The following is a 24,487-nucleotide window of genomic DNA, read 5'->3' on the forward strand; positions in this document are numbered from 1 at the left end:
CTCTGAGCTCACCTAAGCACGTCTGAGGGATGCTTGTCCCCCTCCCCCATCGGTGGGGGATAGGGAAACCTATAGCAAGCGCTCACTGTGTGCTTTAGTGTATGTTACCACATTTCATTTCCACAATAGCCCTAGAGGCAGGGCTGAATGGTACCACTGGACAGATAACCTAGAGGAGTTGGATGACTTGTTCACGGTCACCTGGCCAATTGGAGGCTGACCGGAGATGATCTCAGGTCTGCCTAGCCCCAAAACTCGTGCCCTTTCTCCACCACCAAATTCCCTCCCAGCCCTAAGTTGCTTCCCTTCCCCATCCAGTGTGGCCAGTGCAGACCTCCGAAGTGTCAACCTGGTGACACTAGATCCGTCACCTTAGGGTGGAGTGAAGGAAGCACCTGGGGATCAGCTTACTAATTCAAGGTGCTGATGAATTATTCACACCACCATTAACTTGGAGGCCCTTTCAGCCTCACCTCTCTTTCCCCTGCTCCAGACCCTCAGGTCCTGGCCTGCCCCGAGCTCGGCAGACCTGCGGGGCCCCCAGCGAGGAGATGCTGGCAGAGCTGGAGTTCTGTCTGCTGCTGGCAGTGACACTGCTGAGCCCAGTCCCCAGGGCCCAAGCCATGAAAGGTAGGAGCTGCTGGGGACAGGCAGGAAACCTGGAGGGGGGCAGAGGGGTGGCAGGTAACAGCGGGGTCTCAGGAGGTTTCCATGTGGAAGGCCAGAAAGCGGAAGGCCCTTTTGGGGGCAGGTGGCCGAGTTGAGGATGTATTGCTTCTGAGATGGGGAAAGACAACATTTATCAAGTGCCTACTATGTGCTGGGTACTTTCCACGTATGAACGCATTTAATCTTCACAACCAACTTCAAAGTGGGTATTAGTCCTCCTTTTTACAGAGGGGGAAACTGAGGAAGAGGGAGGTTAAGTAACCTGTCCAAGACTACATGTTTACCAAGGACGAAGGGAATGGCTCAGAGAACGATTAAAGATTTGTTGCTGGAATGAGCCCTTATTTTCCTCCTGAGAGCCTGCTGTACTTTCCCATCGCCAGCCAAGTGAAATCAAAGTTCCTTATAAAGGCATTCAGTGCCTTCCCAGGTTTGGCTCCAATCTCTATATAACATCCAGCCTCGGTTCCCGGAGTCCCTCGGGCATCCCATACTCTGGCAGACGATCACACCCCTCCTGGAGATGCTTCACCCTCAGGGCTTTCACCCCCTGTGCCCTCTGCCTGGAAGGTCCCTTTTCTCTTTTTCTACCTGAGAACATCTGGCTCATCCATCAAGCTCAGGTCAAACACCACCTCCTCCAGGAAGACTTCCACATCCCTTCATCAGCCTCAGAAACTCCCTCCTTGGAGATCTTAGAATCCTCTGCTGGCACCCTGGTCCCTGGTCGCTTTGTGCTGCTCCAGCCCTCTGAGCACTGTGTGCCTGTCTGGGAAGCCAGGGCAATATCACTTCACCCGTCTTCAAGGGGTGTGTGTGTAGCGGGGGCTCAGCCAGCTGTTGCCAGTGCCTCGTCTTCCTGCCGGTTCAAGGGGGGCTCAGGAAGGAAACGTAACTTTCCAGTCACCTAGTTGGTGGCAGAGATGGCCTGGACACCCAGGTGTCTCACCCCATGCCTGGGTGGTGGGAGAAGCTAACTGTTCCCATTTCTAGCCACTGGGGCTTCAGTGGCCTTGGGGTGACCCTGGAGTTCAGGGTGCCTGCCGGACAAGGCACCTACTTGTGCTGGGACCCAGGGCCTCCTGGGCCACCAGCAGTTCTGCTCCAACCTTCTCACGGCTTTTCCCATCCAGTGGGCAAGGCTGGGGGAAGGACAAGGACAGGCAATGAACAGGATGTACCTCTGTCCTCTTGCCAAATCAGACATTGCTCCCGCCCTGGCCTGCCCCCAGGGCCAGGCAGGGAGCCCTGATGTGAACTGGGTGTGCATCTTGTAGCCTCTGCACTGCTTTCTCTCATCCACGTTCACAGCTGCCCAGTAAGGTCGTTATCCCCATTTCACAGATGCGTGACTGAGGCTCAGGTAGGCTAAGTGATTGTGAGTCTAAGCCTTTATTCATGCCATTTCCTCCCTCCAAATCTTCCCCAGCTCACAAAGCCTTCTTGCTCCTTCTAGCCAAACTCAAACATCAACTCCCCTTTGTCCCTCCCCCAACAGTGCTGGCCCTGGCAAGACTTCCCCCCGCCGGACCCCAGAGCCCATGTGGCCCCAGCACAATCACGCCACATGGCTTTGTCTCATTTGCCTAACTCCCCCTATCTTACCCCACAACTGGGAGCTCCCCAGGAAGGGGCCCATTATGAGTCAGCACAGGCCTGTACAGGACACATGCTTGGCAAATGTGTCTCTCTTACAGGAACTTTGGTTAAGTATATTTTTCAGGATGCTTCTGGTTGCAAGGGACAGAAACCTAATCTGGATGACTTTAAGCAAGAAGAGAAATGCAGTGGCTGGTGCCAGGGAGGCGGGAGTATAGCTGAGTTGGGCAGCTTGGGTTCTGGGCCATTTCCTCTTCTCACATGGTTCTTGCCATTTGCTGACAAGCTCTTTCAAGGGGCCCTGAGTGGGGTCCACCCAGGGCTCTCACTCCCAGCTTAGGTACCTGGGAGGAAAGGGTTCTCATCCAGGCACTCAGCAGCAGGACTCTGGTGGCACAGGCCCACCCCACAGGCCAGTCGCTGTGGCAGTCCTGGGGGCCCCAGTATTGCCCAGCTAGGATCCTGTGTCCTCCTGTGGGCCTGGGAAAGACGAGGAAGGGTTACCACATGGAGGCAAGGGAAGGGAGCAGTGTCTAAAATAGAGGGCATGTTCTTGCAAGAGGTGAAGGAATGAGGGCTGGGTGGAACAAAACAGGAGATGTCAGCTACAGCAGTAACTTCCCTTTTTGGACCTCAGTTTTCTCATCTGTTAAATGGAGTCAATAACACCTGCACTGCCTATTTTATGGGGATATTGTGAGGATGATATAAGATTGTTCACTGATTCATTCACTCAGGAAATATACACTGAGCACCTGCTTTGTACCAGGAGCTCTTCTAGGTGCTTGGGAGGCAGCAGAGAACAAAACAAACGAGAATCCCTGCTCTCATAGAGCTTACAGTTTTGTGGAGAGAGACTTGGCAGTGAACCAAACAAATAAGGAAACAAATAGTATATTTGACGGTGATGGGTGCTATGGAGAAAATAAAGCAGAAAAGGGAGAGAAGGGGTACAGGGATGGGGAGAGAATTTCAATTGTAAATAGGGTGGTTGGGGAAAGCCTCACTGAGAAGGTCATTTTTTTCAACTTTTAACTATGAAAATTTTCACACACAAAGTGGAGAAAATAGTATAATAAATCCTGATGTCTCCATCAACCATCTTCAACAGTTATCAACATTCTGCCTTTCTTGGCTCTTCTATCCTACCCCTACCCCCATTTTAGGGGGGCAGACCAGAGAAATTTAAAGACAAGCTCAGATATCACACTATTTCACTCATAAATATTTCAGAGTATATCTAACAGATAGATAGATAGATATTCCCAATATTATTATAATGATATAATATTCTTTAATTTTATCTAATACTCAGTTCAATTTTCCCCATTACCGCAAAAAAAAAAAAAATCCCATTGCAATTTTTTTTTTCAACTCAGAATCCAGACAAGGTCTACACATTGCTTTTGGTTGATTTTTTTTTTTTTTTTTTTTTTTTTTTTTTTGCGGTATGCGGGCCTCTCACTGCTGTGGCCTCTCCCGTTGCGGAGCACAGGCTCCGGACGCGCAGGCCCAGTGGCCATGGCTCACGGGCCCAGCCACTCCGCGGCATATGGGATCCTCCCAGACCGGGGCACGAACCCGTATCCCCTGCATCGGCAGGCGGACCCTCAACCACTGCGCCACCAGGGAGGCCCTTGGTTGATATTTGACTCAAGTCTCCCTCCCTCTCTCTCTCTCTCTCTCTCTTTTTTTTTTTTTCGGTACGCGGGCCTCTCACTGCTGTGGCCTCTCCCGTTGCGGAGCACAGGCTCCAGACGCGCAGGCTCAGCGGCCATGGCTCATGGACCCAGCCGCTCCGCGGCATGTGGGATCTTCCCGGACCGGGGCACAAACCCGTGTCCCCTGCATCGGCAGGCAGACTCTCAACCACTGTGCCACCAGGGAAGCCCGTCTCTCTCTCTTTTTTAATCGACTTCTCCCCTGGCAACCACTTTTCTACTCTCTGTTTCTATGAGTTTGATGTTTTAGATTCCACATATAAGTGATACCATGCAGTATTCGTCTTTCTCTATCTGGCTTATTTCACTTAGCATAATGCCCTCAAGGTCTATCTATGTTGCTGCAAATAGCAGGATGGGTGTCTTTTTCAAGGCTGAATGATATTCCATGTCATATGTATCTCCATTCATCTGGAGATGGACACTTAGGTTGTTTCCATATCTCGGCTATTGTGAATAATTCTGCAATGAAGATGGGAATGCAGATAACTCTTTGATACCCTGTTTCCAATTCCTTTGAAATATACCCAAAGTGGAATTGCTGGATCATATGGAGTTCTATTTTTAACTTTTTGAGAAGCCTCCATATTGTTTGTCATAGAGGCTGCACCAGTTTGCATTCCTACCAACTGTGCACAAAGGTTCCTTTTTCTCCACGTCGTTGCCAACACTTGTTACTCTCTTGTCTTTTACATAATAGCCATCCTAACAGATGGGAGGTGATATCTCATTGAGGTTTCGATTTGCATTTCCTTGATGATTAGTGATGTTGAGCACCTTTTCATGTACCTGTTGGCCATCTGTATGCCTTCTTTGGAAAACTGCCTATTCAGTTTCTCTACTCATTTTATTTTTACTTTACATTTTAAAATTTATTTTATTTTATTTATTTATTATTTTTGGCTGCATTGGGTCTTCGTTGCTGCACGGTCTTTCTCTAGTTGCAGCGAGTGGGAGCTACTCTTCGTTGCAGTGCACAGGCTTCTCTTGTTGCGGGGCATGGGCTCTAGGCATGCAGGCTTCAGTAGTTGCAGCACATGGGCTCAGTAGTTGTGGCTCGCAGGCTCTAGAGCATAGGCTCAGTAGTTGTAGCGCATGGGATTAGCTGCTCTGCAGCATGTGGGATCTTCCTGGGCCAGGGCTCGAACCTGTGTCCCCTGCATTGGCAGGCAGATTCTTAACCACTGCACCACCAGAGAAGTCCTCTACTCATTTTTTTTTTAATGGTGAAGTGTTGAAAGCCTTCCTCTTTATATTTATTTATTTATTTATTTATTTTTGGCTGCGTTGGGTCTTCTCTGCTGCGCATGGGCTTTTCTCTAGTTGTGGCGAGTGGGGGTTACTCTTCGTTGCGGTGCGCAGGCTTCTCACTGTGGTGGCTTCTCTTGTTGTGGAGCAGGGCTCTAGGTGAACAGGCTTCAGTAGTTGTGGTACGTGGGCTCAGTAGTTGTGGTTCTTGGGCTCTAGAGCGCAGGCTCAGTAGTTGTGGCTGACAGGCTTAGTTGCTCTGCGGCATGTGGGATCTTCCTGAACCAGGGCTCAGAACCCATGTCCCCTGCATTGGCAGGCAGATTCTTAACCAGTGTGCCACCAGGGAAGTCCCTATTGATGGTTTCCTTTGCTGTGCAGAGATTTTCATTCATGTAGTCCCACTTGTTTATTTTTGCTTTTGTTGCCTTTGGTGTCAAATCCAAAAAATTATTGCCAAGACCAATGTCAAGGAGCTTACCTCCTATGTTTTCTTCTAGTTGAGTCTTTTTTAATATAACAGTTGTGTCTCCCCCCACCACCTTATTTACTGTTGAAGCACGTAGGTCATTAGAATTTCCCACATTCTGGACTTGACTGAATGTGTCCTCACGGTGTCATTTAGATTGTTCCTCTAGCTTCCATATTCACTCTAACTTGTAGACAGATCCAGAGACTCCATTAGATAAAGGTTCCTTTCTTTCCCCCCCCAAGAAGATGTTACAGGTGTTTCATCAGGGCACTGATTATTCAGTGTTTCACTTTGACGTTAAGATTGGTCAGTGAGTTCAGGGGTTGTTAGCCTGATCCATCCATTATAAAGTTCCCTATAAAGGTAACTTTTTGGCATTTTTTAATTATAAAAATTTTCAAACATTAGCAAAGGTGAAAGAATTTTACAGAAAATATTTACCTACTCAACCAACTAGGTTTTACCTCTCATCATTTACCTTTTTTCTCAGTGATTAGAACAGACAATGGGGCCTCCCTGGTGGCGCAGTGGTTGAGAGTCCGCCTGCCGATGCAGGGGATACGGGTTCGTGCCCCGGTCTGGGAGGATCCCATATGCCGCGGAGCGGCTGGGCCCGTGAGCCGTGGCCGCTGGGCCTGCGCATCCGGGGCCTGTGCTCCGCAACGGGAGGGACCACGACAGTGAGAGGCCCGCATACCGCAAAAAGAAAAAAAAAAAAAAAGAACAGACAATGATAATGATGATTCCATTAAGGTTTGCAAAGTTATGTTTTCCTAATGTTGTTATTCTTTCTGTAGTCTTCTTTAAATAACAATTTTTCTTCATCAGCTATTTGGTTATCCTGATATATATAGTTTGTAACAGGAAAGGCAAAGTAAATGCTTAATTCTTTCTCCATGTATCAAGAAGAAAATGAGTTCGTGCCCGAGCAATCTCTAAAGGAAATCAATAAGTTCCTTTTTAATTTCTTTTAGTTGTGTTATGAATTCATGAATTTTTATATATTTGATGGGTTTCAACCCACTGCAATAAATTTTGGGGGGCGCTACTCCCCACGGCATGTGGGCTCTTAGTTCCCCGACCAGGGATCAAACTTGGGCCCCCTGCATTGTAGGCACAGAGTCTTAACCACTGAACCGCAGGGAAGTCCCTGCAATAAATTTTTTTGAAGCTCAAATTATACCTTTTTTAGCCAGTGGGAGCCCCTTCAAGAAGGTTTCTGTATCTTTTGACACAATCCCAGCAGTTCCGATAGTTTCTTTACTTTCTGGTGTGGCAAGATATCCCAAGTGTATTTTGTATATTTACTGCCCTAGACTAACTATTTCTTTAAGGAGCCCTGCTTCATTTTAGTTGGACATAACGATCCTAATCTAATTTAGTTGGACATAATAATCCTAATCTAATAATCCTAATCTGAGTCCAAGTGATACAAATACTACCAGGATATCATTGCTTTTAGGGTTGTTTTTTTTTTTTTTTTTTTTTTTGCGGTACACGGGCCTCTCACTGTTGTGGCCTCTCCCGTTGCGGAGCACAGGCTCCGGACGTGCAGGCTCAGCGGCCATGGCTCACGGGCCCAGCCGCTCTGTGGAATGTGGGATCTTCCTGGACCGGGGCACGAACCCGTGTCCCCTGCATCGGCAGGCGGACTCTCAACCACTGTGCCACCAGGGAAGCCTTGTTTTTAGGGTTTTTAATGAACAAAGCTAGGAAATTAATATTTTTAGAAATAAAAATAAATCAAATTTGTAATGATGTTTTCAATTCAAATTAAGGATCTCAAGAGTTCTGCTTAGTTTTTTAATTCTATACTTGTATTGCTCTCCTCTTACACTGCAAATCTTAGTTTCTATTGACATTAACATACTTCCTTTACTCCAATATATAAAATATTGTAAAATAACAGTATTCACTATTACTACTAATAGTAAGTCTACTGAATATAGTTTAATATTTCTTTGTGTTTCATTTTGTTCTTGGGATCTATTCCACTAGGAAGGTACAGTCAAAATAGTGTATTTCAACATCGTTTGAAATCATTTTTCCCATGTGAATGTGCCTCCAACTTGACATATAGTTAAGCTTATTTGTTTTAGTTTGGCATATGGGTTACTTAAATATTTTTGATAATTTTAAAATTATATTAAAAATTACTCATGATTATAAAGTTAAAATTATCAAATAAATTGCGTTTAAAGAGGTCTAGCAGTCGTGCCTGTTTCCTCCCCTTGGCTTACATCTTCCTGGGTCAGAGAACAATTTTTATTAGTTTCCTTCCATTGTTTTCAAAATATAAGCAAATATGTACATATAAGAATGTAGTTTTGTGGACTTCCCTGGTGGCGCAGTGGTTAAGAATCTGCCTGCTAATGCAGGGGACACAGGTTCGAACCCTGGTCCAGGAAGATCCCACATGTCGTGGACCAACTAATCCCGTGTGCCATAACTACTGAGCCTGAGCTCTAGAGCCCATGAGCCACAGCTGCTGAGCCCACGCACCGCAACTACTGAAGCCTGCGCACCTAGAGCTCGGGTTCTGCAACAAAAGAAGACACTGCAATAAGAAGCCCGCATACTTCAACAAAGAGTAGCCCCAGCTCGCCGCAACTAGAGAAAGCCCATGTGCGGCAACAAAGACCAAACGCAGCCAAAAATATAAATAAATAATTATTAATAATTTTTAAAAATGTAGCTTTTTTTGTTTGGTTTTGGGTTTTTTTGCAGTACGCGGGCCTCTCACTGTTGTGGCCTCTCCCGTTGCGGAGCACAGGCTCCGGACGCGCAGGCTCAGTGGCCATGGCTCACGGGCCCAGCCGCTCCGCGGCATGTGGGATCTTCCCAGCCCGGGGCACGAACCCGTGTCCTCTGCATCGGCAGGCGGACTCTCAACTACTGCGCCACCAGGGAAGCCGTCAAGAATGTAGTTTTGGGCCTCCCTGGTGGCGCAGTGGTTGAGAGTCCGCCTGCCGATGCAGGGGATACGGGTTCGTGCCCCGGTCTGGGAGGATCCCATATGCCGCGGAGCGGCTGGGCCCGTGAGCCATGGCCGCTGGGCCTGCGCGTCCGGAGCCTGTGCTCCGCAGCGGGAGAGGCCACAACAGTGAGAGGCCCGCATACCGCAAAAAGAAAAAAAAAAAAAAAAAAAAAAAAAAAAAAAAGAATGTAGTTTTAACTTTGTAGTAGACTGTGCACATTCTCACTCAGGATGGGAACAGGTAATATTATTTTTAATTTTCGAATTCCCCAATGCACATCTCTAGTGCCTAGCATTTGGTACTATTTTATCTAAAATTATAGTCCCACCTGACACTTCTTGTCTCCTTTCCCTGCTTTATTTTTCTCCAGATCACTTATCACTAGTTAATATGCTCTATATTTTCCTTATTATCTTTACTGTTTGTCTTTCCCACCAGAATTTTAGTCTATTTGTTCCTGCTGTAACCCCAGCACCTAAAACAATGCTTAGCACTCAAACAATATTTCTTGAATGAATAAAAGAATGTTTGGCAAGTATCTGAAGAATAAGTAAATGAACGAACAGCTACATGAATAAATGAATTGACTTAGGGCCATGACCTCATGCTCCCTCATCCCATCCCAAAGAACCCGCTTTGGAGCTGGGCCACTACCCAAGTCCCCAGGGCTGACTCTGAGACATTCTTGCCTCTCACCACAGGTGTCAAATGTGGGGGTGTGCTCTCAGCACCTTCTGGAAACTTCTCCAGCCCCAACTTCCCCAGGCTCTACCCCTACAACACGGAGTGCAACTGGCTGATTGTGGTAGCTGAGGGCTCCTCCGTGCTGCTCACCTTCCACGCCTTCGACCTGGAGTACCATGACACCTGCAGCTTCGACTTCCTGGAGATCTACAACGGGGCCTCCGGGGACCAGGGCAACCTGCTGGGGAGGTTCTGCGGCCAGGTGCCCCCACCGCCCTTCGCCTCCTCCTGGCACGTCATGTCTGTGGTCTTCCACTCAGACAAGCACGTGGCCAGCCGAGGCTTTTCTGCGGGCTACCAGAAAGGCAAGGGGGACTTGGCAATGGAGAGGGTGGCCCTCCATGGGGGGAGGGCGGTGGGGTAAGGTCACGGGCAGGGTCTCAGCATCTTTGCATGTAGGCTGCTCTGTAACCTGGATGCCCCTGCTCTCATAGCTCATGGGGCAAAGGCAGCCTCTGTTGGTAGTCTTTTGGTTTTTTTCCTGTTGGTAGTCTTGGTGGTGGTGTGTTCCCACCTTCATGGCAACATTTCCCACGTCTCCCTCCATTATTCCGGGAGTCCTCGGAGGGTCTCACTGTGCTCAGGAATGAGGCCTCTCGCGCTCTCCTATCCTTGTCCTTCTCACCCCATACATGGCATCAGGACACTGGAGGGGACACCGGAGGGGACACCAGAGGGGACACCATGCTGCCACTCCTGCTGATCCCTCTGTGGCATCTCATGTCACGGGCACAGGATTCTCTCCCCCTCCCCATCGGAGTGGAAGGTGCATGAGCGTCTGCGTGGAGCTGGTGATGCTCTCCCTCCCAAAGCCTTTCCTGAGCTCGCCTCCTGTATCGTGGTCCCTAACCCCCCCTCCCCTAGCCAGGCTTGGAGCCTACCCCTCCGGCTAGTGAGGGGAGCAGAGGCTTCACCCTCCTTGCCTTTCTTTCTCCTTGACTCATTCCTCTTTCCTCAGGCTTCTCTGCACAGACTCAGACCTCCTACCTTCTCCCAAGGCCAAAACCAAAGGCCTTCCTCACAACAGCTCAAGCAATGGGCTCCACAGAGGCTCCTGGTGCACAGGGTTCACCTTCACCAACAGCAATCAGGGCCGGGGCGAGGGTGCATACAGTTCTATGCCTCCAAAGCCAGACACCAGCTCCCACTGGCTTTGGAGGCATAGTACTGTAGAATGGTAAAACACAAGAACCACAGACCGATCTGATCATAGCAGTGGAGTTGTAGATCCCTAGATTTTTAGACTCTTAGGGTATCAAAGTTATAATACCATGTGCAATGTTTTCCAATATTTTTAAAAACAGGAGTACCCTTATATCAAATGGAACCTTATATTAATCCTGATATGTAAAAGAGATAAAGGCAGCATTTTTAAAAAATAAATTTTATTTATTTATTTATGGCTGCATTGGGTCTTCGTTGCTGTGCGTGGCCTTTCTCTAGTTGTGGTGAGCGGGGGCTACTCTTCTTTGCGGTACGTGGGCTTCTTATTGCGGTGGTTTCTGTTGTTGTGGAGCACAGGCTCTAGGCACATGGGCTTCAGTAGTTGTGGCACGAGGGCTCAATAGTTGTGGTGCGACGGCTCAGTAGTTGTGGCACACGGGCTTAGTTGCTCCGTGGCATGTGGGACCTTCCCGGGTCAGGGATCAAACCCGTGTGCCCTGCATTGGCAGGCGGCTTCTTAACCATTGCGCCACCACGGAAGTCCCAAAGGCAGCATTTTTGTTGTAAGCATTTATAAGTTCGTATTTTTAACATTTACTTATTATAAGCCAATCATTGAAAACATAAGTAAATATTGATGGCCTCCAATTAGTTAAATTTTTACATATAAGATATGTGACTGTGGATGCTATCTTTCATTGAGTTAAAAAATAGTTTGAATACAGAAAAAGAAGGACATTTACACCAGATGTCTGCAAATAGATGCCCTGGGGTTACCGTGGAGCCCCAGAACACATTTTGAAAGTCTCTGCTAAGGGTATTGACAGCGGACGGGATCTCACAGACTGTCAAAACCTGCCCTCTCATTTGACAAACAATACACCTGAGACCAGAGAGGGAATGTGCCTTCCCAAGGTCACACATCTGGGAAGGGCAAACTGGGACAAGAAGTCAAGGCCTTAGCCACCCAGCACAGTGCTCCATTCACACAGCCATGCCATGGAGTGAGATTCTGGAGTCTCAGGAGACACAACCGAGTGTGCCCCTCCCTGCTGGTGGCCTCCAGCTAGTCCTGGTATTCATTATCACCTAGCTCCCAGTTGTAATGGCTACACTGGGTTCCAAAGGGCTTTCACCAGAAACTTATTAAACTCTGCATGCGTCTGAGCCTGGTGGATCAGTCTGAACAGGTCTTATGATTTCTAATATTCCCATGAGGCTCAGAGAGGCTGAGTTACTTGCCCACAGTCACACAGCAATAGAAGACTGAGCTGAGAGGAGACCTGTCTTCAGACTTCAAACCTATCTCTACTCCTTCAGATCCTCCCTCTAAGCCTCAGTTTCCTCATCTGTTCGGGAGATTTGATAATGTTCCTGGTTTCAAGTACCTCAGCCTCTATGCTTCACTAGCCTGGTAGGAGGGGACAGTGAGACTGATAAGGTCAAGTGCGCAGACTCTGAAGTTAGTCAAATCCTGCCCTCCCTGATACCAGTGGGGGACCTGCTGTCAGGGTCCTGCCCTGTCCCTTGGGGCCTTGCCACTGCAGTGGCTCTTGCCAATCTCCACATCTCTTTGCTTCAGGGCTTTTTCCAAAGCTTTGGCAGGTCACCTCTACCTCCAGCGGCCCTCAGCCTCGATTCTGGGGAATGCCCCTGCTCCCCCACCCTCTCTCCCTCGCTGCCCATCTGCGGTCCTCTGTCTCTCCCAGATAAACTACTTGGGCTCAAATCCTTGTCTTGGGCTCAGTCTGGCTGAAGCCCAACTCACAAAGGTAAGTTATTTAACTTCTCTCTGCCTCCAGTCTCTCAGCTGTAAAATGGGGGAAACCACGGTGCATTCCTCATAGGGTTATGGTGATGGCGTGTGCCTGTCACTTACCAAGCACTCAGTGGGTGGTGACAAGAACCCCATGAACACCTGTGGGCGTGGCATTTCCCAAGGGAGGAGATGGGGGAGCCACAGGGAGGGAGAAAGTTCGGTTCAAGCGGGCTCCCTTGCAGATGCGTGTGGTGGCGTCCTGACGGGCCTGTCGGGGGTCCTCACCAGCCCCGAGCACCCCAACAACTACCCTAACAATGTGGAGTGCCGCTGGGTGATCCGAGCCTCTGGCCCCGCCACCGTCAAGCTGGTCTTCGTGGACTTCCAGGTGGAGGGCAGTGAGCAGTGCACCTACGACTATGTGGCTGTGCTTGGGGGGCCCGGCCCCGCCCATGGGCACCACTACTGCGGCAGCTCCAGGCCCCCCACGCTCGTGTCGCTGGGCCACGAGCTGCAGGTGGTCTTCAAGTCTGACTTTAACATCGGGGGCCGGGGCTTCAAGGCCTACTACTTCTCAGGTAGGAGGGCCGGAGCTACACCCTGAGTGCCCTGTGTGTGCCGGGCTCCTGCCTCCCCATCACGCTTGTGGCGGGGCGGGGAGGGGTTGTACTCTTCTGCCTCTGGGCCTTACACTTCCTGCTCTTTCTCTGCCTGAAATGTTCTAGCACACCCTCTCCCGTCTGGCCGATGCCAAGGCACAAGCATGTCACCTCCTCTGGGAAGGCTCCTTGATTCACTCAGAATTATTCCCTTCCTTCAATTCCTTAGAGAAGTTTTCTCATAGCCATGATCTAACACATCACTTCTGTACCTGGTTTGCATGCTGATTTCCTCTGCTTGACTGTGAGTTCCTATGGACTTATCTTTGTACCTGCTACATAGAGGGTATTCAATTAATGTTTGTACGAATGAATGAATGAACCCTTGGGAATTAAACTGTCTAGTGGAGGAGATAGAGAAGGAAACAGACAATGACAATGCACTGTGATCTGTGCTAACAGTAAGAATCATGGATGACTTCCTGGAGGAGGAGAGAATTGAGCAGTGCTTTGAAGGTATTAGCCAGTGGCAGAAGAAAGGGAAGGGTATTCCAAGCAGAGGGATCAGCATGCGCAGAGGCACGGAGGACAGAGTGGGTTTGTGTGCTTGTACTACTAGGAAATGTTTAGTGAGCCTGGAAGGTAGGGCTGGATGAGGGCCGGGGAGAAAAAGGGCAAGGTCAGGTCATGAACCACCTTGTCTGTCAAGTCCAAGTTGGACTCAACTCCGAGGACAGGTATTAGGCATTGTTACAGAATTCCTATCAGGGTCAACACTCATGAAATGGTTTACCAATTGGAATGACAGTCTCAGCTTTCAGCTAGTTTCAGTTTAAAGCAGGCTTTGGGATCAGTTGTCTGGTTTGCTGGCCATGGTGCCCACAACCTGCCAGGGTGGTTTTAGGACCCTATAGCGCCTACTGCCCAAGCTGTAGCTGCAGAGGGTGACAGTCTCCACCCTTCTCACCATTGCTCCTTCTGTCCTGCTCTCCCCCATCCAGGAGAATGCCAGGAGGTATACACGGCGATACGGGGCAACTTCTCCAGCCCACAGTACCCCAGCTCCTACCCCAACCACATCCGGTGCCACTGGACCATCCGTCTGCCTCTTGGCTACCGGGTCAAAGTGTTCTTCCTGGACCTGGAACTAGAGGGGCCCAACAGCCTGACCAGGACCTGTGACTTTGACCATCTGGCAGCCTTCGACGGGGCCAGTGAGGAGGCGCCCCTGCTGGGCAGTTGGTGTGGCCACCACCTGCCGCCACCGGTCACCTCGAGCCACAACCAGCTCCTGCTTCTGCTGCACACAGACCGTAGCACCACCCGCAGGGGCTTCTCTGTGGCCTACATTGGAGGTCAGCTGGGGTTGAGGGTATGGGTGTGCTGGTGGGGGAAGGTGAGGCCGGGGTTCCTGGTCTTTGTGGCCTCCTGCCTCCATCTCACCAACTTCTCGGTTGGCTACACCACTGCGGACTCCCACCCTGGGACCTCTGAGGCTATATCAATATGGCCCTTGCTTATTTTCACTATTACAGTGCCCTATTTTTCCAGCTTCCAAATCCACAATTCCTAATTCTTCCCTATCTGTCACCTTCCTCCATGGGCCCCTGGCCTCTCTTGTACTATGATTAATCCTTTGTATCTAGGGGTAATACGCAAGATATGGTCATACTATTTATGGAAAACAATTGATATAATCATGGAGATGCTGACCAAGCTTGCTTGTACAGTCATAAGTCCTGACTGACAGTGGTTTGAAAAAATGACCTTTGGTTTCCTTACATAACAAGAAGCCTAGAGCTAGGCAGCTGCTTTATTGGTTCAGGGACTCAACAGTGTCCCAACTGGTATGTCTGGGATTCTCTTGACCTCATGACTACAAGATGGCTGCCACAACTGCAGGCATCATGTCCATGTTCAAGGCTGGAAGAAGAAAGGGGAGGTTCCAGCCACAAATGTTCCTTTATCAGGAAAGTAAAAGCATTTTCGGAAGCCCTCAAAAGACTTCTTCTTGTTCTCATTATTTTGAACTTGGTCACATGGCCATGCCTAGCTGAAGAGCTGACCAGGGAACTTGGCACTCAGCTTTTCCATCCTCCATAATGCTAGTTAGATTTGCCAGCTGACAGCAGCTATCATCTATCCCCTCCTCTCATCACCCTTCCCTGGGCCATGGTCCCAGAAATGCCTGTGCTCTGGACCCATTTTGCCTTCTTCCTGACTAGGCCAGATCCTCTTGTTGTGCAGGTGCAGAAACAGAGGTGCAGAGAGGAAGCGACTTTCACTGCTGTCACATGGGCAGTGGGTGGCACAGCCAAGGCTAGAACTCACACCCTTGCCTTTTGTGTGGCTAAGCAGGGCCTGGGGAGGAGGCCCAGGACTGAGCTCAGACGCACGGGGGCCACATCCAAATGCTGCCATTTACTGACCATCCAATGGTGCTCACCTGTAGGAGGGGTTGAAGAATGCTCTAGACAGGTGGTCGTTAAGATGAAATGAGGTAACAGGGGTCACAGTGCCTGCCTCCGAGGGCATCCTTGCTGAGTGTGGATTTCTTTCCCTTATGTGTCTCAGTCCTGGTCTGCATTCAAAAGATCTTTCCTCGGGACTTCCCTGGTGGTCCAGTAGTTAATACTCCGTGCTCCCAATGCAGGGGGCGCAGGTCTGATCCCTGGTCAGGGAACTAAGATCCTGCATGCCACACGTCGCAACCAAAAAAAACCCAGTCTTTCCTCTTCTTTCTTTCTTCCCTTCTTTCTTTCTTTCTTTCTATTTATTTTTGGCTGTGTTGGGTCTTCGTGGCTGCGCATGGGCTTTCCCGAGTTGCAGTGAGCGGGGGCTACTCTTCGCTGCAGTGCACAGGCTTCTCATTGCGGTGGCTTCTCTTGTTGCAGAGCATGGGCTCTAGGCGTACGGGCTTCAGTAGTTGTGGTTCGTGGGCTCTAGAGCGCAGGCTCAGTAGTTGGGGCGCGTGGGCTTAGTTGCTCTGCAGAACGTGGGATCTTCTTGGACCAGAGCTCGAACCCGTGTTCCCTGCATTGGCAGGAGGATTCTTCACCACTGTGCCACCAGGGAAGTCCTTCTTCCTCTTTCCTTACCCATGTGCAAGAGGAGTTTGGGGGCCCAGCGATGGTGAAGGAAACAGTAGAGCTACAGCAAGCTAGTGGCAGCAAAGTGACCTGGGCTGATGCTCCCTCTGTGGGCCTCAGTCATCTCCATCCATAAACCTGGAGGAGAGCTATCTCTCTGTTAGAGCGACCCCTTTCCCAGAGTGCACTCAGAGAGCCAGGTGCCACAGGGCTCTGCCACAGCTAGCTGGCAAGTCGCTTTCTCTCTGCTGGTCTCAGTAAAATGAAAATATCAGCTGAAGGAGCTGTGAAGTCCCTTTTGCTCTTATGGTCTTATTTCTGGGCCTGGAACCTTTCCCAGCTGTGTGTGATCTTGGACAAGCTCCTTCTCCTTTTGGTGCCTCCAGAGACACCTCCCCGATGGCTGTGGGAGCCCAGATGCCTTTGGGAGCCTAGGGTCAGTCACGGCACTAGTGCTGGGCCAGGCTCCAGATGTGGCCCAGGCTGCAGGCGGCCTCCCGGCTGGAGGACAGCCTCGGCATCAATCAGGGGTGACACACAGTTCAGCATCACCAAGATCATTGTGGGAGACGGCGGGCCCATAAATCCCCGACTGCCCAGACACCAGAGGCTGAAATATGTCTGAGGCATTTCCCGGAGAGGGGTTGAGATTTCCAGGCCTCTGCCTACCAGCTCTTTTCTTTTCCTCCCGCCAGCCACCCCGCTTCCTTCCCCCACCTTCACCCCTGCCCCAGCAAGCACTGCCTCCGTACACACACGCGTGCACTCACACACAGGCTCACACGATCCCAGACGCTTAGAGTCACACAGGCCTGGCTGGGAGGGGCTGCAGGGGGCCACCACATAAGGTAGAGAGACCAGGAACTGTGGGATCTTACAGATGCAATGATTAAAATCCTGGCTTAGGGCTTCCCTGGTGGCGCAGTAGTTGAGAGTCCGCCTGCCGATGCAGGGGACATGGGTTCGTGCCCCGGTCTGGGAAGATCCCACATGCCGCGCGCGGAGCAACTGGGCCCGTGAGCCATGGCTGCTGAGCCTGCGCGTCCAGAGCCTGTGCTCCGCAATGGGAGAGGCCACAACAGTGAGAGGCCCGCGTACCGCAAAAAAAAAAAAAAAAAAAAAAAAAATCCTGGCTTAGCCACTGCCGACAATTTCACCTCTCAGAGCTCCAGGTTCCAAAGCTTTACAATGCGTTTAGTCATATCCACCTCAAGGCATCATCATGAGGAGGGAGAGTGGGGCTTCCTTCACCACCCTTTTCAAACTGCAGCCACTGCAACCCTTACGCACACACAGTCTGCTCTCCCCGCTCCCCGTCTTTCTTCTTTGCTTGATTTTCCTTCAGGCGACTCTGACGCTTCGGTGTATCTTACGTATTTACTGGCTCCTCACTCAACTAGAATGTAAGCTCCAAGAGGGTAGGCATTTGTGGCTGGTTTTTTTCTTTTCATTTCTGTATCTGGTGTTTAGAATAGAGCCTGCACATAGTGGGCCATAAATACTTGTTAAATGATTGAATGAATTGCCTTGTATATGGCAAACATGATCAGCAAATAATAGCTTTCATTATGATTAAGAATATTCATTCGTTCAGTCCGTCAGTCATTTATTCAGCATTCACTGCACCTGCCAAGCTCTGTGTTGGGCTCAGAGGGCGCTGAGAAGTAGGCACGGGGCCTGCCCTGGAGCTCATAGTTTGATGGAGTTAAATGGAGTAACGCGTGTAAAACGTCCTCGTAGGACTGCTTAACAGCCATCCCCTCTCTGGGCCTCGGTTTTCCATCCACCACCCTTTGGATAGGGGCTTGGAGAGGGTGGGGGTCAGACCGCCTGCCCCCATGGCCTCCAGCTCCCTCCTCCCGTCCATCCTCAGTTGTCCCCATGAACGTGAGTTGCTCCCGCACGGACTTCCAGATCCTGATCTCCGCGCAGGCACTGGCCCCTCTAGAACGGACCAAAGTCTACCTGGGCAGCCGGAGCTGTGCTGCTCAGGAAGTCGGCAGCAACTTCCGGATCCAGGCCCGCTTTGACACCTGCGGCACTGAGTCTCAGGTAGGGGCTGGGGGAGGAGGGCGGGCACGAGGGAGGGGCTCTGATCCCTGGGGAGAGGCACCTGCCAGACCTGAGAATTCAGCTTCTCTTCCTGGCTCTGGTCACCCCACAAGCCTGGATGCAGAACTCAGCCCCTCTTGATTTTACCTCAACAAACTTGCTCAGTGTAGACAGAACAAAGAACTCGAGTAGGGGAGACAGAGAAGGGGTGCCCTGTTGCACAAGCTGGCGACAACCAAAAGCCCCTACTGGAGGCCCCTCCCTCAAGGTCCTGTGAACTGACTGTTCCTGGGGGCCTTCCTGCTGCCCCCCCTCCCCACTGGAGCTCCCCAGGGCCACCCGGTCCCCACCCCTCTAACGCACAGAGCCGTTTGAGCGCCGCTGCCTCCTGCCCACCCCCTCCCCAACCTTGTGATCCAAATCCATCCCTGGGCTCCACAAAACAAAGGGGCCCTTCAAGAGACAGGATCCACCTCCCTCCAAAGGCACCGAGGCGTACAAATGAAGTTTTTCTACTATCCTTGTGTTTCAGAGGCCTAGAACCCAGGCTTGGGGCCCTCAGAGTCACCTGGTAGTGGCCCAGGAACCCTGGATGTTTGGATTCTCAGGGACAGGTTGGGAAGGGGAAAGCGGGAGAAGGCACAGTGGTCTCTATCGGGGACAACACCCCAGCCTTGGTGACGAATCTGGAGATTCGTCAGACTGTCTTGGCAGAAATCATGTGCTTTCCAGCAAACCATGTTTCCCCATCACCCAACATTAACCGAATGTATGCCTCTGGCCCCTCCAGTCCACCCTCTGCTTCCCCAGCCTCCCGGCGGCCACCATCCTTTTAATCTGAGTAGAGGAGAAGTGGGAGTCAGTCTTAGCTGCCAAGATAATCTGCCCTCACCTCTACACCATGCCTTAAATCCCCTTGGGCTTTTCTCTGGGGGGCCGAACCACGTTCCATAGAGTCATAAAGTGATGGAGACAGAGAACCCCAGAAGCAAGGAATCATGAAATTTAGAACAAAGAACTCACCGACACTCAAGGTCTCAAAGTCACAGAACCACCACTAGAACCTGGAGCCACATAATCATAGAATCTTGGCATCAATATCATGGAAACATAAAAACTGAGAGCCTCAGACTCATGGATTCTTAGTGTAACACTTCTAAGTCCTAGACCCATGAGGACCAGTCTCTGCATTGAGTTGCTTTCAAAGATGCACAGTTCAAATGGCCAAAAGCCATGACAACCTATCTGTGCATCTCTTAAGAACCACAGAGACTTGATTTCATAACCATAACACCACATCTGTGTGGACTTTCTTTCCTCCTCAAGTCTCACTCATCAAAAACCCCTGAAACTTCCCCGCACACCTGTTTTGTGTGATTCCCCCCCCCTTCTTTATTATGTGGATTCACTTCGGCCCTTTCACTGGGTCCCCTTCCACTCTCAGGTTCTGTCTTTCTTTTTCCGACTCTGTGTCACAAAAGTCCAGGACACCGGTTCTCCTCAGAGGGTGTGGTGGTAGACAGGCTGAGGGCACAATGCAAAAGGCTCCTCTGGGGACATGGACTCAGAGCCTTTTGGAAGCCCAGAGTTGGGAGAGACCCACAAGGTCATCTGGTCCATGAAACTCCAGATCCGTGATTCCCCTTCACTGCCTTCCCCAAAAGGACCACCCAGTGTCCAGTGATGGCAGCTTCCTGCAGGTCACGCCCGTTTTCTCTGTTCTAGGCAGCTTTGGTTTTTAGAGAAGCCTCAGCTCAGAAGAGCCATGACTGGACAGGGGCAGTTGGGCGGCCTGAGGAGTGTAACGGCTGCTCTAGACTAGGGGTGGGTGGGGAGAAGTAGCCCAGCATCACTGCAGCCCCCAATCCAGACCACACCAGACTGCCCGTCAAAATGCTGTCCCTCAGTCCCCAGCCCAAACACTCCACTGTCTTAGGGCTTCCTAACTCCTGCCTCCTTCATCCGTGGGGGTGGGGAGGGCAGCAGTGTGACAGGCTCCCCACATCACACTCCTCAATGGCTCTTCCCAACCCCAGGGTGGTGCTACTGGGCTGAACAGGACTCAACCACAGGGACACATAATTGCTGCAGACATAATTGGGCAAAATGATTCCAGAAGGAAAGTCACGTAACACCAGGGACAGAGCATCTAACTGGGAGGCAGGAGACTTGGCTTCTGGATCTAGCTCTGGGCAAATTACTGCCTTTGCTGGGCCTCAGTAGCCACATCTGTAAATTGCCAAGGAAGGGAGATTGAACTAGATGTCCTGAAATTCCCCTTTGGTTCTACATTCTTTGGTTTGAGTGAGGTGTGATGGCTAAGAGCACAGTTAAGAATCAGGCAGATCTGGAAGAGAATACGTTCCCTGTCAATTGTGTGCTGTGTGACCTCAGACAAGGGATTTAACCTCTGGGCCTCATTTTCCTTATCTGGCAAATGGGTATATTAATGGTACCAATAAGAGAAGGTTGTTATGAGAATTAAATGAGATAATGCCCTTAAAATGCAGAGCCTGGAACATGGCGAATGTCCCTGTTGTTACTGTTACTATCTTTCATAGACACCACCTCCTTCAAGCCAGAGCAAACACTGACCCATCACATATATATTGTCCATTCAGACACTGTCGTAGTGCCTCTTTTAGAGGTGGGGACACTGAGGCTCTGAGTGGGAAGGGAGTCAGTAGCCAAGCTGGGACTGGAAACCAGGCTCTGGAGTTCTGCCCCCTTGGCACTCAGTGCCTACATATCCAGGGGAACAGGGTCAGCCCTGGCCCCTTCAGGTGTGAGCAAGTGCCCCTTGACCCCCACAGAGAAGAAATAACACTTCAGTGATCGTCAGCGTGCTGTACATCGACTTCTCAGCTGGTGGGCAGGAGGATATCCACGAATACGAGGTCCGCTGCGAGCCGAGACGAAAGGAGGCCTCTGTCCACCTGCTGTCCGGCTCCCACTGGCTTGGGCCTTATGCTGCCACGGCAGAGCACCTTCAGGAGGCACCACCCAGGGACGAGGCAGAGGCACTGGAGGGCCCCGTGGCCATGGTGGCCCAGGACACCAGTGACATCATCTTCCTGGGCCTTTGCATCCTGGCTGGAGTCCTCATGGTCATTGCCATAGTGGTCCTGATGCTGCTGTAAGCAGGGAGGGTAGGGACGTGTCATCTGGCATCCCTGGGAGGCAGCCTGGGCACCCCACAACAGGGGCAGGACCAGGCCTTGTTGACTTTATGATGACCATGGGCAAGTCACTATCCCCCTCTGAGCCCCAGTTTCCTGGGGACCTTTCCTCTGCCCTGCTTATCTCACAGGGCTGACGTGAGGCTCAGAGAAGAGCATGGATAAGAGCTGCCATGCATGTGTGTGCAATTGTTGTTATTAATTTTGAAGATTTTCTGCTATAGAAAAGAACTCTCCTGTGTGTATTTGTCAGCATAGATAGTTGTGGTCACTGGTGACAGAGTTGATAAAACTGACTTGTTCTATAACTTGTATGACTGCTTCACCAACTCAGGATGCCAATAAGGCCCCTCCTAATTTTCTGACTAATTGCTCATCCTAAGCATTCATTAGCAGGAAGTTCAGTATCCATCCAGGGGCCTCCACTCTCCTGAACTGATCTAGGAACCCTGAGGACTTTACCTAAAGCATATTAGTCCTGCCTCCAAACTCCAGGAACAGAGAGAAAGGAAGCTGAAACCCCACCTAGTGCTGTTGCTTTAGCCCCTGCCACATGGTGGCGCTGTTGAAGACTGGTCTTGTGCATCCTGGTGGATGCCTGTCCACCGGATGGACAGACCCCTAGAGTATAAACCACAGGCAGGCCCATACTATGCTCAGTAGTGAGGCTGGAGGCTGAGGACTGGTGTCTCTTTCATGTTGACATTTTCCCTTAAATAAACCATGATCCTTGACTGAAAAACTGATTGAAGTCCCGTGTGTCTCTGTCCTCACCCTGATGTTGAGCTCAGATTACTAGCCCATCCTTCTCCTCCAGCTGAGCTCTCTTTTGAGCCCTCTGGACTTTCTCCTGCCATTGGACTTCACTCAGAGCTACTCCAGTCCACCCACATTTTTCTAAGTTCACACCACCGTGAGCAGGGGTTGGATTTCCAATGCTTCCCTGTGAGAAGACCTCTGGCATCCTTTTGCGAATTGGTCCAGCACTCCCCAGAGCCCTATATATCAAGAAGTGGAGGGCTTCCCTGGTGGCGCAGTGGTTGAGAGTCCGCCTGCCGACACAGGGGACACGGGTTTGAGCCCTGGTCCGGGAGGATCCCACATGCCGCGGAGCGGCTAGGCCCGTGAGCCATGGCCGCTGAGCCTGCGTGTCCAGAGCCTGTGCTCTGCAACGGGAGAGGCCAAAGAAGTGGAGCAGTCTTGTTAATGAAAAATAAACAAAAAATACATTTATAATACATGACTTTCCCCTGTTCACCTTTATATTTGCATAATGAATCACTCAAGTGAGTCCTTTCATAATAATAAAAATCTCCAAATTGACCGTGCTGACCACTGACATCAATTAAAAAACTTGTAGTCCAACTACAATCCCTTCAACAATCCAACAAATATCCACTGGTTTCTAGCCTTGTGCCTATTGCTGTGATAGGCTCCAGGCATACAGAGGGGAGCAAGTCAAAAGAGATTCCTGACTTCAAGAGGCTTACAGTCAAGTGTAGCCAAATCAGGGACAGGGAGGGCAGATAAGTTGATAATTTGCAGAGAAAAGACCTAGAGAGAAAAGAGCTGATATAGCAAGAAATGAATTAAGCAAGGGGAAAAGAGTAGCCTGGACATTGGGAGAACTGGGTTCAAGTCCACACTCTTCTTTTTAATTGAGTGAGCCTGAGCAAGCCACTTTGATGCTATGAGCCTTGATATACCCACTTGCAGAATGGGACCACAGTTCCTGGTTTGTTGTGAGGGTGTAGCAACATGATGAATTAGAGATCTGTCAGGGTCATGTGCCAGCAGGAGAGTCTGGGGTGTTTGGAGCAGAGACCCCAACCTCTTCCTCTCCCATCCACTTCTTGCTCTCAGACTCCTCCAGCCGCTGAGCCAGGCTTCCTTCACCAGCCTGAGTTGTGAACACCTCATAAACTTCCCAGGTCTCAATGTCCCTGTCTGGGCAGGACTGGACACACAGCATACACTCTCTGAGGACGACCTTGGGTTCTGCCCTCCAGGGCCCATGAGTTGGGTTTTGGGGTGGCAGTGGGACCTAAGCTTGCCTTGTCCTCATCAGCTCATCAGATGGGGGAGACGATAGGTCAGCCTGTGGCAGGGCCAAGGGCGTCTGCGCACAAAGCTGGGAGCCTCGATCTCCACCCTCAGCAGCTGATCTTCAAGGGCCCCAGCACGGAGGCTGGAGCTGCGCCTCTGCAGACAGACCACCCAGGTTGAACTCAGGCTCCGCTACTTGCTAGCTGTGTGACCTTGAGCAGGTCACCTCATCTCTTTGAGCTGCAGTCTTCTACCTGCAAAGCAGGAATAATAATAACACTGACTTCATCAGTCCTTTGTGGGGATTAAATGAGATAATGCATGACAGTGCCCGTCCATGGAAGGAGTCAACAAAACTCACTTTTTACCATTGACCTATGAGTCAATGGTAATGAGCAAAGGCTCTGGCCTCGAAACCCAAGTTCTAGGCCCAGTTTTGCCACTGAATTGCTGTGTGACCTTGGGGGAGCCCATTTCCTTCTCTGGCCTCAGTTTCCCTATTTCCAAAATGTGGCAAGCATCACTATCACCCCCAGCACCATCACTTTCATAGCTACTATTCTTAAGCACCCCTACATGGCAAGGGTTTAAGATATATCATCCCACTTAAGCCACCTTGTGAGGCAGACATAGTTGCCCCCATTTTACAGATGAGGAAATTGAGGTTTGGGTAGGGAAAGTGCTGTGCCCAAGGTCACATGGCTATGACATGTTGAAACTAGGCTAAGAGGGACAGTTCTTCCTTGTGCTGGGGGGACTATGCAGCGATCTGGGGCCTCTTGGGACCCCAGGCCAATGCTCTGAAACGAGGGTTGTGCCTGCTTGGGAAAGGACTGGAATGGCAGAGAAAGAGAGGATGGTTTTATCTTCCCGATCGTGCCCAGATACTGCCATTCCCAGCCCTCCGGGCAGCCTGTGCATTGATCATCCTGCAGGAAATGACAGTCTTTATGACAGCATAGTGTCTCCAGAAATGAAAGGGCTGAAATGATACCCATTAGCCAGTGCGCCCTGGCCCTGGAAGTATCGGGCACGGGGGCGTGGAGGGGGCGGGCGTGGCTCAGCTTTTCTGCTCACCTACCATTTCCCCTTTTCAGAGGGTAGGGGGCTGTGGAAAAAGCCAGGCTTAGACCCCAGGTCCCTCCCTATTGGCGTATGGCCTCCCCCT

The 24,487-nt window shown here is 50.5% G+C and overlaps 1 protein-coding gene across 1 annotated transcript; it reads left to right on the forward strand.

Annotated features, from left to right (window-relative positions):
- Window positions 1-551: 551 nt before the first annotated feature.
- CDCP2 (CUB domain containing protein 2) lies at window positions 552-21,234 on the forward strand (the record flags this gene model as incomplete). The annotated part of the gene is made up of 6 exons (XM_081225394.1): window positions 552-630; window positions 9,389-9,736; window positions 12,597-12,932; window positions 13,955-14,308; window positions 17,916-18,094; window positions 20,908-21,234. The coding sequence occupies 6 exons, from the start codon at window positions 552-554 to the stop codon at window positions 21,232-21,234; spliced, it is 1,623 nt and encodes a 540-aa protein (XP_081081520.1).
- Between the last annotated feature and the right edge of the window lie 3,253 nt (window positions 21,235-24,487).

Source organism: Mesoplodon bidens (assembly GCF_964165515.1).
Source record: "Mesoplodon bidens genome assembly, chromosome: 2".
NCBI classification, from domain to species: Eukaryota; Metazoa; Chordata; class Mammalia; order Artiodactyla; family Ziphiidae; genus Mesoplodon; species Mesoplodon bidens.